The 19,854-nt window shown below is 49.7% G+C and overlaps 1 protein-coding gene across 2 annotated transcripts in view; it reads right to left on the bottom strand.

Moving 5' to 3' along the window:
* Window positions 1-10,083, bottom strand: part of MAP3K14 (mitogen-activated protein kinase kinase kinase 14) — a 31,105-nt gene extending 21,022 nt beyond the window's left edge. Inside the window, exons 1-3 of one of the 2 annotated variants that reach the window (XM_051640311.1) lie at window positions 10,070-10,083; window positions 1,386-1,658; window positions 743-812 (exon numbers count right to left, since the gene is read on the bottom strand). In XM_051640311.1, coding sequence (XP_051496271.1) covers window positions 743-812; window positions 1,386-1,638 — 323 coding nt within the window. In that variant the 5' untranslated portion in view covers window positions 1,639-1,658; window positions 10,070-10,083. The other variant, XM_051640310.1, reaches the window with a different exon arrangement.
* Between the last annotated feature and the right edge of the window lie 9,771 nt (window positions 10,084-19,854).

The raw sequence follows: 19,854 nt of genomic DNA, 5'->3' as shown, positions 1-19,854 counted from the left end.
AGTCCCAGTGTGTGCCCTAGTAGGACACATACTCCTTATGAAGAAGAGGCTCATGCCCAGATGACTTCAGGAAGCAAGTCCCAGGCTTCCATTTTTCTGCCACAACCTTTGCTCCCCCTTTATCCCTTTCAGCTTCTCATCATAACCCAGTTTCTGTTGCTGCTGCTGCCACTGAGCAAAGGTTCTCCTCTGATCCCCTTTTATTTATCCTCCCCAGAAACAGAGCAGTTCCTGTTTCTCAGGACTACTTTTAGCAGCAGTTGTTTCCCACAGCATTTTCAGGGGACAGTGGAACAAGGTTTCAAAGGCACCAGAACAGACCAGTTAAAAAAATAAGATTGAAAATTTTCCCTTGGAGCCTTCCAGTTCAAGCCCATGAACCTCAAAAAAAACCAAAACAAACACTCAGGCATTTCAAAACAAATCTGACAACCCAGAAACAGGGGCAGAAAACTAGAAGGGCCAGTGAATCAGCAGATTGAAATAAATTTGAATAAGACAATAAGATTTAAATAAGATAATACAAGGTGTTTTGTGTGGTTTTTGCTTAAACATCTGTTTTCTCCTAACACAAAAAGGATTTGAGGGAGATGTTTGGGGAAAGACACACTCTTCCCAAGCCTCAGAGAGAAAAGCTAATCCAAACAGGAGTGCTTCTGGAAAAAATCCTGTCAGCACACAGAGCCAGGGTGATTTGGGGCAAGTCAGGGAAGGTGGGTGTTGATGGTAAGAGCTCTCTCACCTGTAGCGCTTACTGTGAGCAATAAAGGATCTCTCTGGTAAGGTGGGGCTGAACTCCTGGCTGTTCTCACCTGTGTGAAAGAAAACAGGATCATCACATGTGTGCAATATCAGGGAAAGACTCCCCTAGGTAATAACTAGACTAAGAAACAACTCTACCAACTTGCTAAACCAAGCAGTGCTCCAGACAAAGCACCACACAGCCCTGCCACGTCACCCACGCTGCCTTCCTCCTCCCCCAGCACTCAGTCACTTCCCAGCACTGTGATCTCCTGATCTCCCAGCTCTCTCTCACCTGACAGCTTTATTTCTTTTATTCTTCTCTTTCCTCCCCTCTTTTAAACACCTTTCAGGAGTCAGCCAAGAACAGACAACCCAGCAGGACACAGATTTACAGTCCCAGCAGCAAGGTGCACTGGCCACAGGCTGCTCTGTTATTTATGCTTTATTCAGTGGATGCTGCCACATTATTAGGAGGTTTCATGAGCTTCCTAAATAGAGACTGGGATGTGTCACCAGCTCCACCCCACTGGGATTACAAATAGATTTCAGCTCAGCTCTCCAGGAGTGCAAAGTGAGTGAAATCTCATCTTGCATTACACATTCCTTTTTCTCAATGAAGAGCAGACTGCCCTGCTACTTACATTCTGCTTGGGCAATAATAGAAATGGATGCACAGCCTCCTTCTGTTTCTTCTTTTGCTGTTCCTTTGGTGATGACATCATTCAGGATTTTCCACTGGCTGTGAAAGATGACCTTCTTTGAATCTTCTACTTTGCAAACACTGCTCTGCTTTTCACTCACTGTCTCATTCAGCCCCTTGGTAGCTGTGAGCTCCTTCTTGTGCTTGACAGCTGGATCAGGAGCTCCTTGGCTTGTAATTCCCATCACTGCCATTTCCCAGGTTCAGAGAGCCACTGAGGAAGAACAAAAAAACAAAGCAAAACACTTAACTTCACAGGCAGAAGCAGCTTCAAATTCAGGAGAAACAGGTGGCTGCTGAAGGTATCAGATTTCCAAATAATTTAAACCAAATCAAGGTCCTACCCAATCTCTGAGCATGGAGTTGGAAAAGAACCCAAGGCTGTTAGCTCTCCATCCCTGACTTGTACCACTGAAGAGCTGAATAATCAACGTTATTCTCAGTACTAAAAATATGAGACTACACAAGTTTCAAAGGGAAATTTACTTCTTGGTATATTCCCTTTAACTTAAATGCAAACAGTGAAACCACAGAGAAGAGGGAACTCTTGTATCACTGAACAGGAAGAATATTCACCAAAAAAAAAAAAAAGGAAAAGAGAAGATATGAAAGACTTTCTCCTGGACTGCACCTAGGACTGCTCCATTGTGCTCTCTCACCACATAAAATGGCCATCAAAACCTGCTAATGACTTTCTTCCTTGTACTCAGTCACCCTCAAATCCATTTCTCAGTTTTCTTTCCAAAGAAACAAGGCTTGGCAATCAGCCTGCCCATAAATCACCCCTCCCATGCTCCCCTTCATCACCAGTAACTTTTGAAATCCTTGGTCAAGCCCAACCAAAGCAGAGTTCTTGGGGTGTATGGGATAATGGAAGTTGGTGTTGGGTAGAGGACTGGGATGGTGCTGGAAAAGATGATTCCCTGTGCTGGGCAGCAGCTGGCAAGTCAATCAGCAGGGCTGACCAGTTAGAGTCAATGTAGCTCCAAACAAGTCCCAGCACATGCCAAATCTTGGCCAATTGACAGCGTGGAGGAAGGTGGAAAGGAGCCAGGGGTGGGAGGGCAGAAGCATAAAGAAGCATGGAAGGCAGGCACTGTGGGACAGGACAGGGATATGTTGTGGGCTGAAAGTCAGGAACATGGAGTTAGAAGCTCCTACAGCCACGCTGAACAGGAGCCCACAGCAAAGAGTGGCTTTGGTTTAGCCCTGATCCCCTCACCTTGGGCTCTCGGAGAGTTAAAACACAGGTGCTTTCTTTTAAAGCAGAATTATGCTGTATTGTCCCTTGAGCAAAGAGGTGTCACCTCCTCATGCCAGTCTTCTCACAGGTCAAGTACAAAATCTTAAAATGAACATTTCCACCATGAAGCAACCCATGAGAATTCAGAAACTTCAGCAAACACATCAAGGTGTTAAGTCCCACAAACCCAATATAAGATGTGGAAGAGGGACCATCTGAACAGAGGCCAGCAAACCCAACATCTGAGAACTACTGCAGGAGAACATCTTTGGGGCTCACCAGTTTAAATCTGCACTAGGGATTTCATTTTCCTTTTTTCTTCACCCCCCCTGAACAGCTGCCTGGGGCAACAGAACATTTACTCCAACAGGCTCCTGGCAAGACAGAGACCAAGCAGGAAACCGACAAAACTGGGTGCTCAGTGCCTGAAGGGCCAGCAAGGAAAGGAGACAGGAGCTGTTTGGGAGCCAAGTGCATGAACCTTGGTGTGATGTGTTAATGAGTCACCTAACAACCTGGCAGGTATACAAGGAAAGTCAACAATGACCACATTCAGCGGCTAAACAGAGAGCAGCTGCTGTGCAAAAGAAGTGCTGATGACAGTATCCCACTCATTACACCCATCCCGCTCCCTCTCCTCCACAGAAATTATGTCAAATCTCAGTGCTGTAAAATAATCCCTGGGAGCAGCAGAAAGAGAGCCTGCCAGATGACTAACCCAAGCCACCAGTGACCAAACTGACAAGTTCAGAGCTATTTTTATACTCACTCTCTCCTGATTTGCACTAACTCTGTCTCTCCTTGCCCTCCCCTCACCTTCAAGGACCTTCAAGGTGTGCAGGGCAAACCCACCCACCAAAAAAATACATAATTCTACAAGCCACTCTTCAGCTTAGTCAAAAGACAACAGAGGGAGTGGAGAAGCAAAACTGCAAGTCCTGGTCACCCTCTGAAATGGAAAAGAATAACAAAGAAACATTACTCAGATTAAAGTCAACAAAGCACATACCTCACTTGCTGACTGAAGAAAACTCAGAGGTAGCTATGGTAAGCAATGTCTTCTAACACAGCAACCTCCAGCACCCAGACAGCTTAATGTGTGACTCAGGTCTACAAGGCTGTGTAGGCACAGGAGCCACGAGCCCAGCCCTCTTTAACTGTTGCTCACACAATTCTCAGGTCCTTGTAAGAATCAAAAACTCCAACTCTTTTTACTGGACGTACAACCAAGCGTAGTTGGCAGATTAGGAAAAAACCCCACAACAATCAGAACTTATACATAATGGTTGAAGTTTATCTTCTCTTGCAGTTGCATGTTCAGAACTGAAGAGGCCAGACTCATCATTGCCCAGGGAGGTGGTGGAGTCACCATCCCTGGAAGTATTTAAAAGAAATATAGATGTGGTGCTGAGGGACATGATTTAAGGACTGAACGGGTAAATTAGGTCATGGTAGAGGGATTTAGGTTATGGTTGGACTTGATGATCTTCAAGGTCCCTTCCAACCAGGATGATTCTGTGATCTCTGGGCACTTGGAGAGGTGGGAATCCAGAGAGGCCCAAAGCATTAATAAGCCCCATTCATTTGGCTGCAGGCACTTTGGTCTCTCAGGCCCTGTGAGCAGCCCTTCTCAGGCTCTAAGCCAAAGGAAGCCTCGGGAGCAGTAACTGGGAACCTGAGGTTCCTCAGCACGACCACTACGAGCAGGATTCACTCACAAGGGCCACGCTGGAGCTGCGGTTTCCTCACATGGCTCAGAATGAGCAGAGCTTCCTCTGCAGACACCGGCTCCATCTGAGGAGCTTCAAGTTCTTGAGCTGGAAATGGCTGTTTCATACCCTAAACTACTTCTCTGGTTTTCCGAGTTCCTCAGCCAAGCCCCTTAGATTGGCCTGGCCTTCTTGCTTTCAAGATCCCTGCCTTTCCTCCTTCCGCAGCGGGTGTATGGGGCCATTATTGCCCAGGCAGAAAGGGGAAGTCAGGTAAGAGCCAGTAGATAAAAGTGAACACTTCACCCCTAACCCTCCAGGGCCTTTTGCTACCAGCCTTAAAGACTTGCTCCTTATCTCCACTAAGACTTTACACTCACCTCTGCTTAACTAATGGTAGTTCTCACTGCTGTAAAACAGAAAGTGTGTTTTTACAGCATGAAAGCCAAACACAGTATCAGTTGCGTCTGATGGCAGCACAACTCCTCCCTCAAACAATGCCTGAGCTCCTGTCAGAAACTAAACACTGGATAAGGTCATCCCAGACTGGCAGGGAGGCAGAATTAAGGAGTCACTCAAACATTCTTCATATAGGAGACAACCGTGAGCTTTCTGCTCCTTTAAAACCTCCACCCTTCTCTAAACAAGTCCCTGTTCAGCCTCTGCAGCTCTTCCATCTCAACTGGAAGCTATTTGTAGCAAGGACCTTAAAAGAACATTTCTGTGTTCCATGAAGTTACTATGTCCATAGAAAGAGAGACTTATAGCTGGAAAAAAGTAAAGCAAACACCCCTCTAGGACCAAAAGTGCAGCACATCATAACACAGGACCCTGCTCAGGTCAAACCTCCCTCACCAACAGTTTTTTTGGAGAAATTTCAGTTAATATTTTGTGGAGTAGCTCAGAGATTTGGTTTAAAAAAAACAACAAAAAAAAAAAGACTTGGGAAAGAGCTTTAAAATAGACATAAGACTTGGTAAGTCAGCTTCAGAGCATGCAGATTTCTTCTCCCAGTCTGAGTGGAATGCTCAGCAGCAGTTTCACATTGACATTTAGTTTGAAAAAAAATAATAATTAAAAAAATCATGTTGTCTCAGTGAGGTTTCCCACTTCCTTATTGAGAAGAGTTTTATGAACAATGCATTAACTTAGGTTAGCCTTCCCTTTTGCAGCTGCTACTGGTTTATTCAAACAACCTGAGAAGCACTTGAGCAATGTTGCTTTGCTGACCTCTACAACAAGGCAACAGCTGGGAAGGGCCAGGAATTTATGTATCACTAAAGCAGGGGATGTCAAACCAAGAGGAGAACATAGATCCTGTGGGGACCTTCCAGCCCTAACAACTGTCCACAGGTATTTGAGAAAGTGCCAAAGCTGCAGCCAAAATAATCTGTCTGGAGTATGAGCTACAAAGTCATAAGAAGACATCAAATCTTGTAAAAAAGCACATCCCTCAGGAAAAAAAAAGTTAAAAAAAAAAAAAAGAATCATACTAATGATGTGACTTGGGGATCAAGGAATAGGGATGTATGTACCTGAAGGGGCTCCAGGAAAGCTGGGGAGGGGCTTCTGGCAAGAGGACAATGGGGTATGGTTTTAAGCTGGAAAAGGGGAGATTGAGGTGAGACATCAGGAGCAAATTCTTGAGTGTGAGGGTGGTGAGACCCTGGCCCAGGTTGCCCAGGGAAGCTGTGGCTGCCCCATCCCTGGCAGTGTTGAAGGGCAGGTTGGATGGGGCTTGGAGCAGCCTGGGCTGGTGGGAGGTGTCCCTGCCCATGCAGGGGGTGGGACTGGATGATCTTTAAGGTCCCTTTCAACCCAAACCATTCTATGATTTTATGTACAACCCTTTCAAACCCCAGGCCCCACTTCCCTTTGTCCCTGCCTCCTGGCCCTTGTCTTTCTCCACTGGGATGCTATGGATGAGCTTCCTTGCCTGCCCACGTTGCACATGGGACTGAAATTCAGACAGTTCCATTTTCAGCTCTGTCAGTTTAAAGCATATTATTGTAGCATGGGCCTGGGGTGGTGATTTAAACCAGCTCAGTGCTGAGAGCAAGGGAGAAGTTTCAGTTTGTGTCAGGAGGGACTTAAAAAAAAAAAATAGTGTAGCACTCAACACACCCCCCTACCTTAAACACACTTAATGCCATTTTAAGTTAATGTGTTTAAGAGGAAAAAGAAAAGACTTCCCTTGTGTATCGGTGAGTTTCAAAGTAAAAATAAATAGAATGCCTGACTGATTAAAATATTGGTGAGTCAGATCACCAGTTGCTATTCCAGGATGCTCAAAGCCTTCACCTCCTCTTCTTCAAGCAGTGTCATCCACTCGTCTGCACATGGGTTCAATCCTGTTCAATTCTATCTGGTTCTTCTTGGCCTCTCACATAGTGTAATCATAGAATCATCATGCAATGGTTTGGGCTGGAACAGACCTTAAGGATCACTCAAGTCCCACTCCTTGCATGGGCAGGGACACCTCCCACCAGCCCAGGCTGCTCCAAGCCCCATCCAACCTGCCCTTCAACACTGCCAGGGATGGGGCAGCCACAGCTTCCCTGGGCAACCTGGGCCAGGCTCTCACCACCCTCACACTAAAGAATTCCCTCCTCATGTCCAACCTCAATCTCCCTCTTCCAGTTTTCATCCATCCCCCTCATCCCATCCCTCCCTGCCCTTGTCCCAAGTCCCTCCCCAGCTTTCCTGGAGCCCCTTCAGGCACTGGAAGCTGCTCTCAGGTCTCCCTGGAGCCTTCTCTTCTCCAGGCTGAACACCCCAACTCTCCCAGCCTGGCTCCAGAGCAGAGCTGCTCCAGCCATTGGATCATCTCTGTGGCCTCCTCTGGACTCCCTCCAGGAGTTCCATGTCAAGCACTGCTGCACACAGGTTTACCTGGAGATAACCAGGTAAAGCTCAACCTTCTACCTAAACCATCACAGAACTGCCTGTCTGAAGGATTTCACTATCAGCCTTATGTTACAAACGATAATAAGTATGTAAACATAGTCTTTAAAGTGGTTTGACAGTAAATACTTCAAAATCCTGTTTCAGCCATTTGTCTTGCTTACTGTAAACGTCAGGATAATGAGCTTCAACTGTCTTTTTAGTTGCCAGCCTTTAGTATATTGCAATAGTTTGGTTACAAAATCTGTAGGAAAATATTTGCTGGGTTTAACCATCAGCAGACTTTCTAAAAATATCTAAACACACCTATCTTCATATCCTCAAGTACAAGCTGGAGTACAACTCACCCCTTAACAATTCTTTTCATCTTGTTGAACAAAGATAGGATTAACACCATTTGCCCAGAGTTTATAAACATCACCACAGCCCCATTCATTCAGAGACCTGGCTAATTTTTCCAACCTGCTCTGCAAACAACTGTAACTGCATCAGAACCAACTTCAGCCTGACAAGGTTTTGCTCTCCAGCCTGACTGAGCTGTTCTCACACTAAGGACACTGCTTAGCAACACCCTGGGTTTTAAGACCCACTTGTGGAGTGAAGCTATTTCCTAAATTATAACAAGATGATATAACAAAGCATCTAAATGGACAACTTCCAACAATCACCACAAACACTTAACTCCATTCTGCCCAAGTGAGCAGGGCCGAGTTTGCAGCAGTTATTGCCATGGGTTGCTTTGCAGCTTGACATCTTCAATCACATTTATATAATGCCATGAAAGGCTGTAAGAAAGCAGCTAGGCTGAAATCCTGGGAAAAGTCTGATGTTTATCATCATAGAATCACAGACTGGTTTGGGTTGGAAGGGACCTTAAGGATCATTTAGTTCCAACCCCCTGCATGGGCAGGGACACCTCCCACCAGCCCAGGCTGCTCCAAGCCCCATCCAGCCTGCACTTCAACACTGCCAGGGATGGGGCAGACACAACCTTGCTGGGCAAGTGTAGTTAAATTTAATATAAATAGAAGAATCTTTAAGGAATCCTAAATTATGGATGGTGCTGCCAATTCAATTATGAGTATTTCATACTATAAAGTAGAGATACAAACTGACTGAAGTGATTTCTAACTGCCCATCCTCAGCAAATTCCCATGAGACAAACTCCCATATTTACTGCAGAAGAGATCTTCCTTTCAGACAAAATCTGTTTTCTTCAGGGTCCTGGGCCTTGATGTCACTAAACTGTGACCAGCAAAGCCCAGTTTCCTACAGACTAAACTCCCACATATCTAGCTCTCCTCCTTCTAGCCCCAACTTGCATTTTACTGATCTCCAGAACCTTTCCCAACTCAGGTCTCTACACGGAACCAGCTGCTCTTCTTGGAAACCTGTAGATTTTTCTGTCTTCCAGACCTTTATCTCTGTCTTCACCAACAGATTTGACTGACACTTGCCAGTAAACTTCAAAAGTCACAGAGAGAAAGTTAAACAGACAGCAGGGTCACATTTGCCTCCTTCCCTTTAGCAGCCAGAGTAACAATTAGGCACCACATCACTGTCACAGCAACAGCTCAGCTCTACCTTCTCACGTTTAACACTGAACTAAGATTCAGGACAGACAACAGCAAAGTTCATTAACTCCAGCAATGTTGGATCAGCTCCCACAGACCCTTCAGGTTTTTTGGTTGTTACATGTTTGTTTGTTATACTCCTTCACAGCATGCTATACAAAGATTCACTCTCTTATAGCAGTTAAAATTTAATAGTTAATAGCAAATGACTCATTCCAAAGGAATCTCGTGGCTGTGCCAGTAACAGATTTTAACTTCGTTAAAATGCAATAAAGCAGCACACTACAGACACATATTTCAAAGCCCAGTTCGATTATTCTTATTGCCCAATGTCACAGCAAAGAAGGTGCGAGTTATTACTCATAAGAGAGTTCAGAAAGGCAGTTGAAAAGGAAATTCAGAGGCTGTTTATGGATGCCAGTTTCAGATTGCTGCTTCTTACATGTGCAAAGCGCCCAACACATGTTTCTAATGTAACCGGTTCGAGCAGACAGGAAGCATCTGAGATCAACCACAGCAGCAACTTATTAATCAGCAAAGAAGCATTTTAACCTTTTGCCAGAAGAAAAAAAAGAAAAGCAAGCAAGCCAGCGGCGTCAGAGCGGAGCCCCGGCAGCTCCGCCCGCTCCGACCCGCTGCTCCCGGGCCGCTTCCTGCCCGCTCCGAGGCCGGGACCGCCCCGGGAACCGGCGCCGGCAGCACCAGCGATGGCGGCCCCGGCGGCGGCTTCGTCCCGCTCTCCCGGGGGGCTCGGGGAGCGCAGGGGCCGCGGGAGCAGCGGGGCTCCCGGCACAAGGGCGGCTCGGCGCTCCCGGGACCTTGCGGAGGCAGCGGCTGCAGCCCAGCCCGGTGGTCGGTACCGGTCTTAGCTCCCCGGCGCTCCCGGGGCCCTTCTCGCCACGGGGGCCGGGCAGCACGCAGGGAGCTCCCTCCCCGCCCCTCAGCGGCAGCACCGGCCGCGGGGCAGGCGAGCAGGGGCTCCCTCGCAGCCTCCTCAGCAGCAGCGCCGGGTCGGGCCGCCCTCCCGCCGGGACCGAGCAGCGAGTTCCCGCACACCCTGCACCTCACCCCGGCGGGCTCCGCCAGGCCCTACCGGACAGCCGCTCTCCGCGATTCCCGCACCGAACCCCGCCCCACCCGCTGGGCTCTGACCGGGAGGAGCCCCGCGCCGCGGCCCCTCGGCGGCCTCACCCACCGCTCCGCTCCGCTCGGCTCGGCCCGGCCCGTCCCGCCGCGGCCCCTCCGGCCTCTCGGGCCGCCCCGCTCCCTGACAGGCGGTGGCCCGCGCTGGCCCCGCCCCCGCCCCGCCGCTCCGCCAATCGCCGCCCTCCCTGCGCCGCGTGACTCCGCCCCGCGCCCCCGCCCGCCCCGCCCCCTCGAGGCGCGGCCCGGCCCGGCGGCCCCGGGGGCGGCCGCGGGTTTCCCAGAAGCGGGCGGGGCTTCCTGCCCGGCACCCCCGCCCCGCGGCCGCCGCCGCCGCCGTGCGCATGCGCTGAGGGCGGCGGCGGGGCGGGCGGTGATCGCCTCACGGTGATCGCCTCACGCTCGCCCCTCGCCTCACGGTGATCGCCTCACGCTCGCCCCTCGCCCCGCCGTCCCAGCCCCTCCGTCCGCCCCACAGCCGGTTTCCCGGCCCCCGCCGCCTCAGGAAGGGGAGGTGGGAAGCGGGCCCCGGGGCTCGGATCGCGGCTGCCGCGGTAGCCGCCCTGAAGTCAAAGCTGGTGCGAAAGCTGTAGCGGCTGCTCGCAGGTTTTTTTCCAAGAAAATGGAGTAAGTGGGGGTTGCCCAGATGGGAGACACGGGGAGTTAGTGAGGAGGGAATTCTTGGCTGTGAGGGTGGTGAGAGCCTGGCCCAGGTTGCCCAGGGAAGCTGTGGCTGCCCCATCCCTGGCAGTGTTGAAGGGCAGGTTGGATGGGGCTTGGAGCAGCCTGGGCTGGTGGGAGGTGTCCCTGCCCATGCAGGGGATGGGACTGGATGATCTTGAAGGTCCCTTCCGACCTAAACGATTCCATTATTCTGGTTCTGTGTGTGGCTTTGAACAAGGAGGCCAGGGCATTATGTCTGTGAGCTGGCTCTTGAGCCCATCCCAACTTACAAATCAAACTGCTTCTGGCTCAAGAAGCTGAGACTTTCTGTTGACTTTTTCTTTCCCTGTTCTAAGACTCTCTTACCCATCACCAGTTAAATGCCAAGGGAAGTGCTCCATGAAGAGCTGTCTGCATCTCATGTCGGAACTGTACTAAAGCTGTGGGAGAGATGAGGAGGATTAACCTTCATCCTCAGGCACTCTGGAGGTGATTGAAGGGTTTCAGTCCTGCTGTGGAGAAAATATTGTTGAGTAGTGTAAGCTTGCCATACCATTGTTTCCCCCCTCATTTCATGGGTGAAGCTCCTCAGTAAGTGACAGTTTATTCCTCAGATTCTAGTTTGACCAAGTAACATTGTTCTTTGCTTTAACACTAAAGGAGGGGGTCACTACTGATCATTGCCTCAGAGAGGTGGTGGCCATGGGAAAGAAATTATTTGAGAGCTCTGAGGAATGGATTCTGATACACTTGTTATTCCCTCTGGATTCGGGCTCCTTGTGTGACATAAAACATGCTTTGCCCTGTGCAAGAGGATGACTCAAAGAGTCTGTGTGTGATAACCATCGTGGTGTGCTCTGAGCAATCTTGAAATCTGCAGAAGCAAGATCCCTTATCTCTCACCTTTAGTATAGAGGTTGACTCTGTGCAGGTGCCTCTTCTGCTCAGGCTCTTCATGGAGCTTGGAGAGAACCTTTTTAGTCCTGAGAACTCTTTGCTAAGATAATAGAGCTGTATTGTGTTGCAAAATAATTCCTTGTGACACCCAGCTGTAGCACAAAACCAGAGTTAAACAAACCCATCACAGCGTGTCACTGCTGTACCTAGTGACACTGTGTCAATAGGCTGCTCCAATACTTTTGGAAGTCATTAAAGTGGAAACAGAAAATGCCTTTAAAACTCTTTGTTAGGTTATTTTTGCCAGAGGGGTTGAATTGATCACAATGTTACATCTAGAGGTATTTATGACCGTGATATTTTTATCGCAGTGGAAAGAAGTTCAAACAAAGCTTTTAACAAGATATAATAGACCTTAATACTAACTTTGTGGGGTTCGAACAAGCCACACGTTCCACTGCAGTTCTGTTCTATGACTGAAGAGGGTGGAGAGGAGGTTTACAGGACTGAGGGTCCGAGAAGCACGTGTGGGACCTGCTACAAACCCAGGTTAAATACTGAAACCCAGAATATTCTGCGTTTATTTTGTGGCTCAGTTATGGGAAGGAATGGATGGTCTCAAGTCAGCTTACCAGTAGTTTGTCACTCTCGAAGCTGTGAGGAACGTCTTGAGAGCACAAAGTGTAAATAACGTGGTAACGCCCGCTCGGCTGAGCGAGCAGCGTTGGCGGCAAAGAGGGGGAAAATGCGAAGCGTCCATTAGTTGGAAGTAAGTCGGGCACGTCCTGTTCTGTCGGAGCTGTTCTGAGCCCCCTCCCGCAGACAAAGCCTGTTGGGAGGAGGGTGGGAGCGCCGCGTGTCCCACCCCCGCAGCAGAAGGTGGGGACACCGGCTGCCCCAGCTCCGCCCGGCGGGGACCGGGCAGCTCCGCTCCGGTTTCTGTTGCAGCAATAAAAGCCACAAGTGGCGCTCACCGGGAGTGCGAATGGAACCGTGTTCCTACGCGTGTGAGCTGCACGGGCTTCTCAGGTACTGACTGAGAGAGTTAACTCTGCAGTCAGAGCCGCAGCAAGAGTTGGTGAAGAATATGCACGGCCCTTCCTTGGGGTGACCCAGTCATGTCAAGACCTACTTCTCAGCATGTGATTATAGTTACAGCTCAGAGAGCACAGTGAGCTTCACAAAAGGCTTTTTGTTCCTGCCTGGCTTGATTACAGTGATCTACTCTGGGAGCATTGATCAAGAAAACCTTTTAGCTTGGAGCTTTCGTCCTGTTACTCCACGTTTGGTGCTCACTGCTGGTGCCTGAGCCAGGTGCAACATTTTACAAACAGGGAGTTGTGAAGAACTTGACCCAGGTGGGCTCTGGGCAGTTGGGAGTCCAACCCTAGAGATGGGGACAGCTCACACCACCTCGGCTGGTCTTCAGCCTCATCCCACCAACCCAACTCCAGCCCCTGTGGGAGGAAGTTTTCAACCAGATGCTTCGGGTTTAAGTTCTGGAGAACGAAACAGGAGGGATCCCTGGTGCCTTAGGTTGCTGCTCCTGGCTTTCCCAGGGTCCCTCTTCTTGGTTCAAGGTCTTCCCTTGAAAAGAGGGTCACCTGCTTCAGTTTTTTGTGGAAGTTTGGTGTGAGGCCATGGGTGGCTGCCCTGGAGAATCTGTGTGGAGTAACTGGAGGGTTTGGGGTGCTCAGCCAGCCGGGTTGCTGGGACTGTGACATTCCCAGAAGCTGAAGGCCTGAGGGGAGTGAGGTGCGTGCATGGGACGAGCTCTTCGACCAGGTGCTGTGGGTAAGGGTGACCAGCAGTGCTCTGTCCTCCAGCAGGGACATGGGATTGATGTGTCAGCTGCAGGGACTCTCCTCCAGGGTAGGAGGGATCCCAGCTTTCAAACCCCAGGTAACCAGGCTCGGCCGCTGCCTGTTTTGCTGTAAGTGTAAAACAGCTCTGGGCTGTTTCATTCTTCAGAGCTTAAACCTGAAGCAACTGGTTGAAAACTTCACCATTAAAAAGTTTCACTTCCCAACTAGTGCTGTTCTATAAATACCCTGTGCAGTGGGATATGACATTTACTCCCACACATGAGACACAGCATGCTTTGTAACTTGCATACTCCGGCCCTTAACCCTTGAGCAGTCTTTGAGTAAACACCAGGCAAGGAACACACCTCTTCTGGGGGACAGAATCAGGTTGCTCTGGAGTAAACAGGAGTAGAATTGCACCCAAAATTATTGCACTTAGGAGGGGAAAACTAGCTTCTTCAAGCTCTTTGGGTGTCGTGGAGCTGAAGATGTTGCCTTAGGAATGACAGTGCTTTATACACACCCTTATCAGCAGATCTCGGAGCACTTTCCTGCCCAAACCAAAAGAAGTACTTAAGGTAGTTTGCTTTTATTTCCAGTTCTGCTACTGATTGATGATCCTTGACAAATTCTGTAGCTCCTTAGTTTCGGTCCTGTGTAAAACAGATGATGTGGCTTTTCTCTCATTCTTTACATGTTGTGTGTGCATATACTAGAAATTTAAACAGCAGGCACCACCCTTTGGGGGTGCACTGAGGTGCTCAGGTGCTGATGTTTTACAAATATCCTATATGAAGAGATAAATACCCTGTCTCTACATATGCATATATTTCAGTGAGAGTAGGTTGGCAAGATCCCGTGCTTATTGAGAGATGAAAACACTGAGATTGGTAGATTTAAACACTAATGGGTTATCTTATCTCATCCTCTCGCAGAACACAACTCCAAGCAAGTCGGGTATCATAGCCAGGCTGGAACTGGAGCAGGGTTAGCAAAGCAGCTGGTGCCTCTGGGGGAAAGGGAGCCCTGGGTTTTCAAAGTCCCTACTGGTATTGTGCTGTTTCTCCACTGCTAAAAGGCTATGCAGAAGAGGTCCCCAGAAATTAATCCTAACTCTAGAAATCAGCTGGGTTTGTTATCTCCCCGGGGTGGGAGATGGGAAACCAGACGAACTGAGGCCTTTCTGGAGCGGCTCTGATTCTGATCTCGGTTCCACAGTGCTGAGGTCATTCCTTTCAGCTGAGTGGCAGGTCCATGGCTTGTGTCAGGGAAAAACAAGGAGCAGCCTCAATGACTTGCAAAGTTTTTCAGCAGCTCTTTCGATTAGAGAGCAGTTGCAATTAATCGGAGTTTGGCCCCTGCAGGGAACATGCTTCTGTTGAGCTTCCTCTTCTCTGTGCCAAAATATGATCAAATTGCTTGTCTTTCTGAACGAGTTCTGCTTTTGGCTCTGGTCTATCATCAGGAAACACATGTCAGTGCTTTAGCAGCTGTGTGTCCTGTCCAGAAGGAGCTTTTGAGCAGAGCTGGGGGAGCAGGGCTGGAGCTCGTTCTCGTTTGCTCATTTATGGTCAGGAGGATCAAGTAAACATTGATTTTTGCCTCTCTGCTGTGGAGATTGTCTGAGGGGTTCAGCACTTCACCAACCAACACTTGTGGAGCTGAATCTTCACCAGATGCTTCTGCAAGAGGCACCAGCTCATGTTTATAAAAAAGAGGAAATGAGAACTGGAAAGATAAAGGCAAGATTATTAAAAGCAGCTTCTTGGCTGCCCAGGTCAAGGAAATTTGAGGGTTATTTTCATGTAAATGACAGGATTTCTCTTGTAGTGATGACTTCTTTTAGGTAAGGGGATCAAAGGGCTTCCAAAGTCAGCTCCATAAAAATCACTTTCCTGAGAATGACATTGCGTCAGAAGCAGAGATGTCACCCATGGAAGCCTTTCAGATATTTAAGAATATAATAGAAAAGAAGCACAAAATCTTGGCTGGAATAGGACAATACTCACGGGGTGGTGTTTTTTCTTTAACCCCCAGCTCTGAGAGCCAAGCAGTAAATGAAATATTCAAATGTTGCTTTGTAAAAAGAGATTATATATAGTTTTAGAGAGACCAATCTAATGAATTTTAGGAAGCTGAGAGGTTGACAGCACTACTTGGATTAAATACTCCTTGTCTTGACCAGTAGCTCCTTAACCCAAAAGGAGCAGCAGCTTCATCAAAGGGTCAAAAAATACATCCCAGATACAACTTTCATTCATTAGTACTTAGGTCTTCATATCCACTTCTTTTGGGGGGGAAAAACAGGGCTGGATTTTCAGACTGGCTTCCAGAGGGACTCTGTTTTCACTGCTGTGAAGAGATCAGGAGGAGAGAAGTGAACAGAGACGAAGCCAAAAGGAGCTCAAAGTGTGAGCAGGAGGAGGAGCTAGGGTGGATGGTCCTGCTCAGGTTTTGCTGTGTGTAGAAAGAGGACTTTGTTCTTAGCCAGCCAGGCTTCTCACGTCCCACTGGGGTTTCACAGTGTGACACCATGCTGATAAATGTTATCATGACGATTAGATCCCTGGCAATTAATGCTACAGGCTCCCAAGCTCAGAAGTTGCAGGCAGTACAGAAGCCACATGGACTTGCTGAGTTTCTGAGCTGGGGGGTGCAGGTCATTGCAAAATAACAGGAGGTTTGTTGCAAGGATGATGCCTGGGAAAAAGGACTTGGCTTTACCTCTCAACTAAGGCTGACCTTTCCCTGCAGCACCTTGCGGTGCTCCTCACATCTGAAGGCCTTGGTTTTATTCCAGTACTTCTGCTGGTTTGTTCTTTCCATGGCAGAATGGATGTTGGCACAGGGCAGGCTGGGTTTGAGAGTGTTCATTTGCAAGAAATAATCTAGTTAGCAGTTGTTGGAGTCCATAGGATGAGGACAAAATTGATGGGCTTAATTGGGTGAGAGAGTTGAGGTGTTTAGCCTGGAGAGGAGAAGGCTCCAGGGAGACCTAAGAGCACCTTCCAGTGCCTGAAAGGGCTCCAGGAAAGCTGGGGAGGGACTTGGGACAAGGGCAAGGAGGGATGGGATGAGGGGAATGGATGAAAACTGGAAGAGGGAGATTGAGGTGAGACATGAGGAGGAAATTCTTTGCTGTGAGGGTGGTGAGAGCCTGGCCCAGGTTGCCCAGGGTAGCTGTGGCTGCCCCATCCCTGGCAGTGTTGAAGGGCAGGGTGGATGGGGCTTGGAGCAACCTGAGCTGGTGAGAGGTGTCCCTGGTCATGGCAGGGGGTTGGATCTAGATGATCTTTGAAGTCCCTCCAACCCAAACCACTCTGGCCCTTCCTCATGGTGGTTCTCTACCTGGCAGGCTGAACACAGCCATCACCCCAGGTCTTGCCATGGTGAAGAAGGGCTCATTCTGGGTCCAGGGGCCAGGAAGCACTTCTGCTCCCAAGACTAGGGATGTAGGCTTTGGAACAAACCCTCAGATGGACAAATAGCTTGGGCCTGACCCCAAACTTCTGCTTCAGGCATTTCCATCCTGCTCTCCCTGCTGAGCACCATAATTAGGAATCTGGTTACAAAACATCCTCAGGTCCGTGTCTGCAAGGCAGTCAGGATCCCACCTGCCTCTGATCAGTCTCTGACCATGTTGGGAAGACTTGCTTCAGCTTCCTGCAAGGCTGAGATGTTCTGAGCCATCACGCCTACTAATGGTGGGAAGTGTTGCTGTGGTTCCTGCGAGAGGAAGGGATCCAGTGGCTGGTGGGAGAGCAGAGAGGAAATCCCGGGAGCGTCGCGACAGGCAGCCCTGGGGAGGCTCAGCTGTTGTGCTGCTGTTGTGCAGCCTCCCTTCTGGAATGTCCCCTTTCATTCAGGCCTCTGTCCTCCACTTGAACCTTCAGAAATCCTGAGCTGTCCAGAAGCTCTCTCCTCTTACAGGCATTCAGATGGGCTGAGTTAAAACCCAGCAGCTGCTGCCCTGCTGTGCTGCATCTCACCCCGGATCTGCAGCGCCGCCCTCCCCATGCCCGCCAGGAAGGTCAGCACAGCTCCAGGTTCACACCTCCTCCCAGCCCCACCAGGAGCTTCCCCAGGTGGAGAGCACTCCATCTGGAGAACCCCAAACCCCATGCACCAGTGCAGGTTGGGGGTTGACCTCCTGGAAAGCAGCTCTGAGGAAAAAGAACTGGGGGTCTTGATGGCCAACAGGGCAACCATGAGCCAACAATGTGCCCTGGTGGCCAAGAAGGCCAATGCCATCCTGGGGGCATCAAGAAGAGCATGGCCAGCAGGTCAGGGAGGTTCTCCTGCCCCTCTGCTCTGCCCTGGGGAGGCCCCAGCTGGAGAACTGGGCCCAGTTCTGGGCTGCCCAGTTCCAGAAGGACAAGGAGCTGCTGGAGAGAGTCCAGCCCAGGGCACTGAGATGCTGAGGGGGCTGGAGCATCTGCCTGTGAGGAAAGGCTGGGAGAGCTGGGGCTGTTGAGCCTGGAGAGGAGGAGGCTGAGGGGGGATCTGCTCAGTGCTGATCAATATCTCCAGGGGGTGGCAGGAGGATGAGGCCAGACTCTTCCCAGTGGTGCCCAGGGACAGGACAAGGGGCAATGGGCACAAACTGAGAGTTGGGGTGTTCAGCCTGGAGAAGAGAAGGCTCCAGGGAGACCTTATAGGACCTTCCAGGGCCTGAAGGGGCTCCAGAAAGGCTGGGGAGGGGCTTGGGACAAGGGCAGGGAGGGATGGGATGAGGAGGATGGATGAAAACTGGAAGAGGGAGATTGAGGTGAGACATGAGGAGGAAATTCTTGAGTGTGAGGGTGGTGAGAGCCTGGCCCAGGTTGCCCAGGGAAGCTGTGGCTGCCCCATCCCTGGCAGTGTTGAAGGGCAGGTTGGATGGGGCAACCTGGGCTGGTGGGAGGTGTCCCTGCCCATGCAGGGGGTTGGAACTGGATGATCTTTAAGGTCTCTTCCAGCCCAAACCAGTTTGGGATTCTAGGATTTATTGTAGCAAATACAAGAATGAAAAGTGCCAACAGCCAGGAGGAGAAAGGAGGCAAATCCAGGCTAGCAGGAAGAGTGGGAAAGGCTCGCTGGGTCCACTTGAACATCTCGCCATCGGGGAAGTCCTGAAACCTAAAGGTCTGTCTGAGCTGCAGAAACCCCTGCATGAAATTAAACAGATCTCACCACAACGTGGACTTGCAGAAAAGATGAACTGATCATTCTACGCCCTCCCTGCCTTGGCTCATGTTACACAGAATGATTTGACTCAGAGACAAACTCTTGAGTCTGGCTCATGTACCAGCGGATGTGAGAGGAGCCCAGTTCATCCACAGGATCCCAAGATGCTCTTGCAACAGACATGACTGGGAAAAGCTGTTCCCTTGCCAAGTTTAGACGGGAGCCTAGATCTGTTCTCCAGATACACAGGCTTAGACATGTCTGCAGTGATCAAAGAATTATTCTAGATAAGAGCAGCAACTCTCCTATTAGACAGACAGTGGCTTCTACCCAGTGAGGAAACAGGTTCTTCTGTTTGAACGTACATGCACAAGTTCAAAAAGTCACATCTTGGAAAAACAGCAAGCAGTGTCCTTCTTGAGAAAACCAGAACAAAGGAGAATATAAAGCATCTTTCATCCCCTCCTACCCACAGGACACTCATTTTCCCCCTGGCACATGCTAGGATGGGGTGGATCTCTTTCACAGAATCATCCTGGTTGGAAGGGACCTTGAAGATCATCAAGTCCAACCATAACCTACATCCACCAACCATAACCTAATCTACCCATTCAATGTTTCAGTCATGTCCCTCAGCACCACATCTGTATTTCTTTTCAACATTTCCAGGGGTGGTGACTCCACCACCTCCCTGGGCAGCCTGTTCCAGTGTCAGGGGTGGCAGCACCTGGACCCACACACCTTCTCCCCACCCCAGCAGACAGCAGCGTTTCTCTTCCTGTCTCACCAAAAGGCTGCACAGGCTGTTTTCAAAAATCCAAAGGTCACTTTTGCCATTTTTAGGCCTGGTCCCTCTGCTCCTTGGCCTTGGGAACCGTGTGGCTCTTAACTGCTCTGTGTTTCTCCAGGTCAGAGTGCAAACCCAACACCAGGTGGCTACAGAACCCACCAGGCACAGTGAATGTGGTAGGATGAGCTCAGACCAGGAGCAGGTCCAGGAGCTGGACACTGGAATCCCGTGGGCTCTGTCCCAGCCTGCACACACATGGCATGAGAACCTGTTCCAAGGTTGCCTTGAGTTTTTCTTGAGAGGATTTACCTTTCAGGGTAAATGTAAGGAAGTGTTGGGCAGGGTGGTGCTGCAAAGTCAGCTCTGGCGGAGCAGGCAGAGCTAATTCAACTGCTCAGGGTTTGGTTTGTGGCCTGGATGTTGAATTTCTGGATGTTCCACTGACTCCAGGCTGGGCCACAGAGGGGCTGAACAATGGCAGATGGCTGGTCAGGCCACCCTGCCCTCTGCTGCCAT

The sequence above is a fragment of the Apus apus genome, chromosome 25, assembly GCF_020740795.1.
Source record: "Apus apus isolate bApuApu2 chromosome 25, bApuApu2.pri.cur, whole genome shotgun sequence".
Taxonomy (NCBI): Eukaryota; Metazoa; Chordata; class Aves; order Apodiformes; family Apodidae; genus Apus; species Apus apus.
Note: the sequence above shows the minus strand (reverse complement) of the source record. Positions and strands in the feature narration are given on the sequence as shown.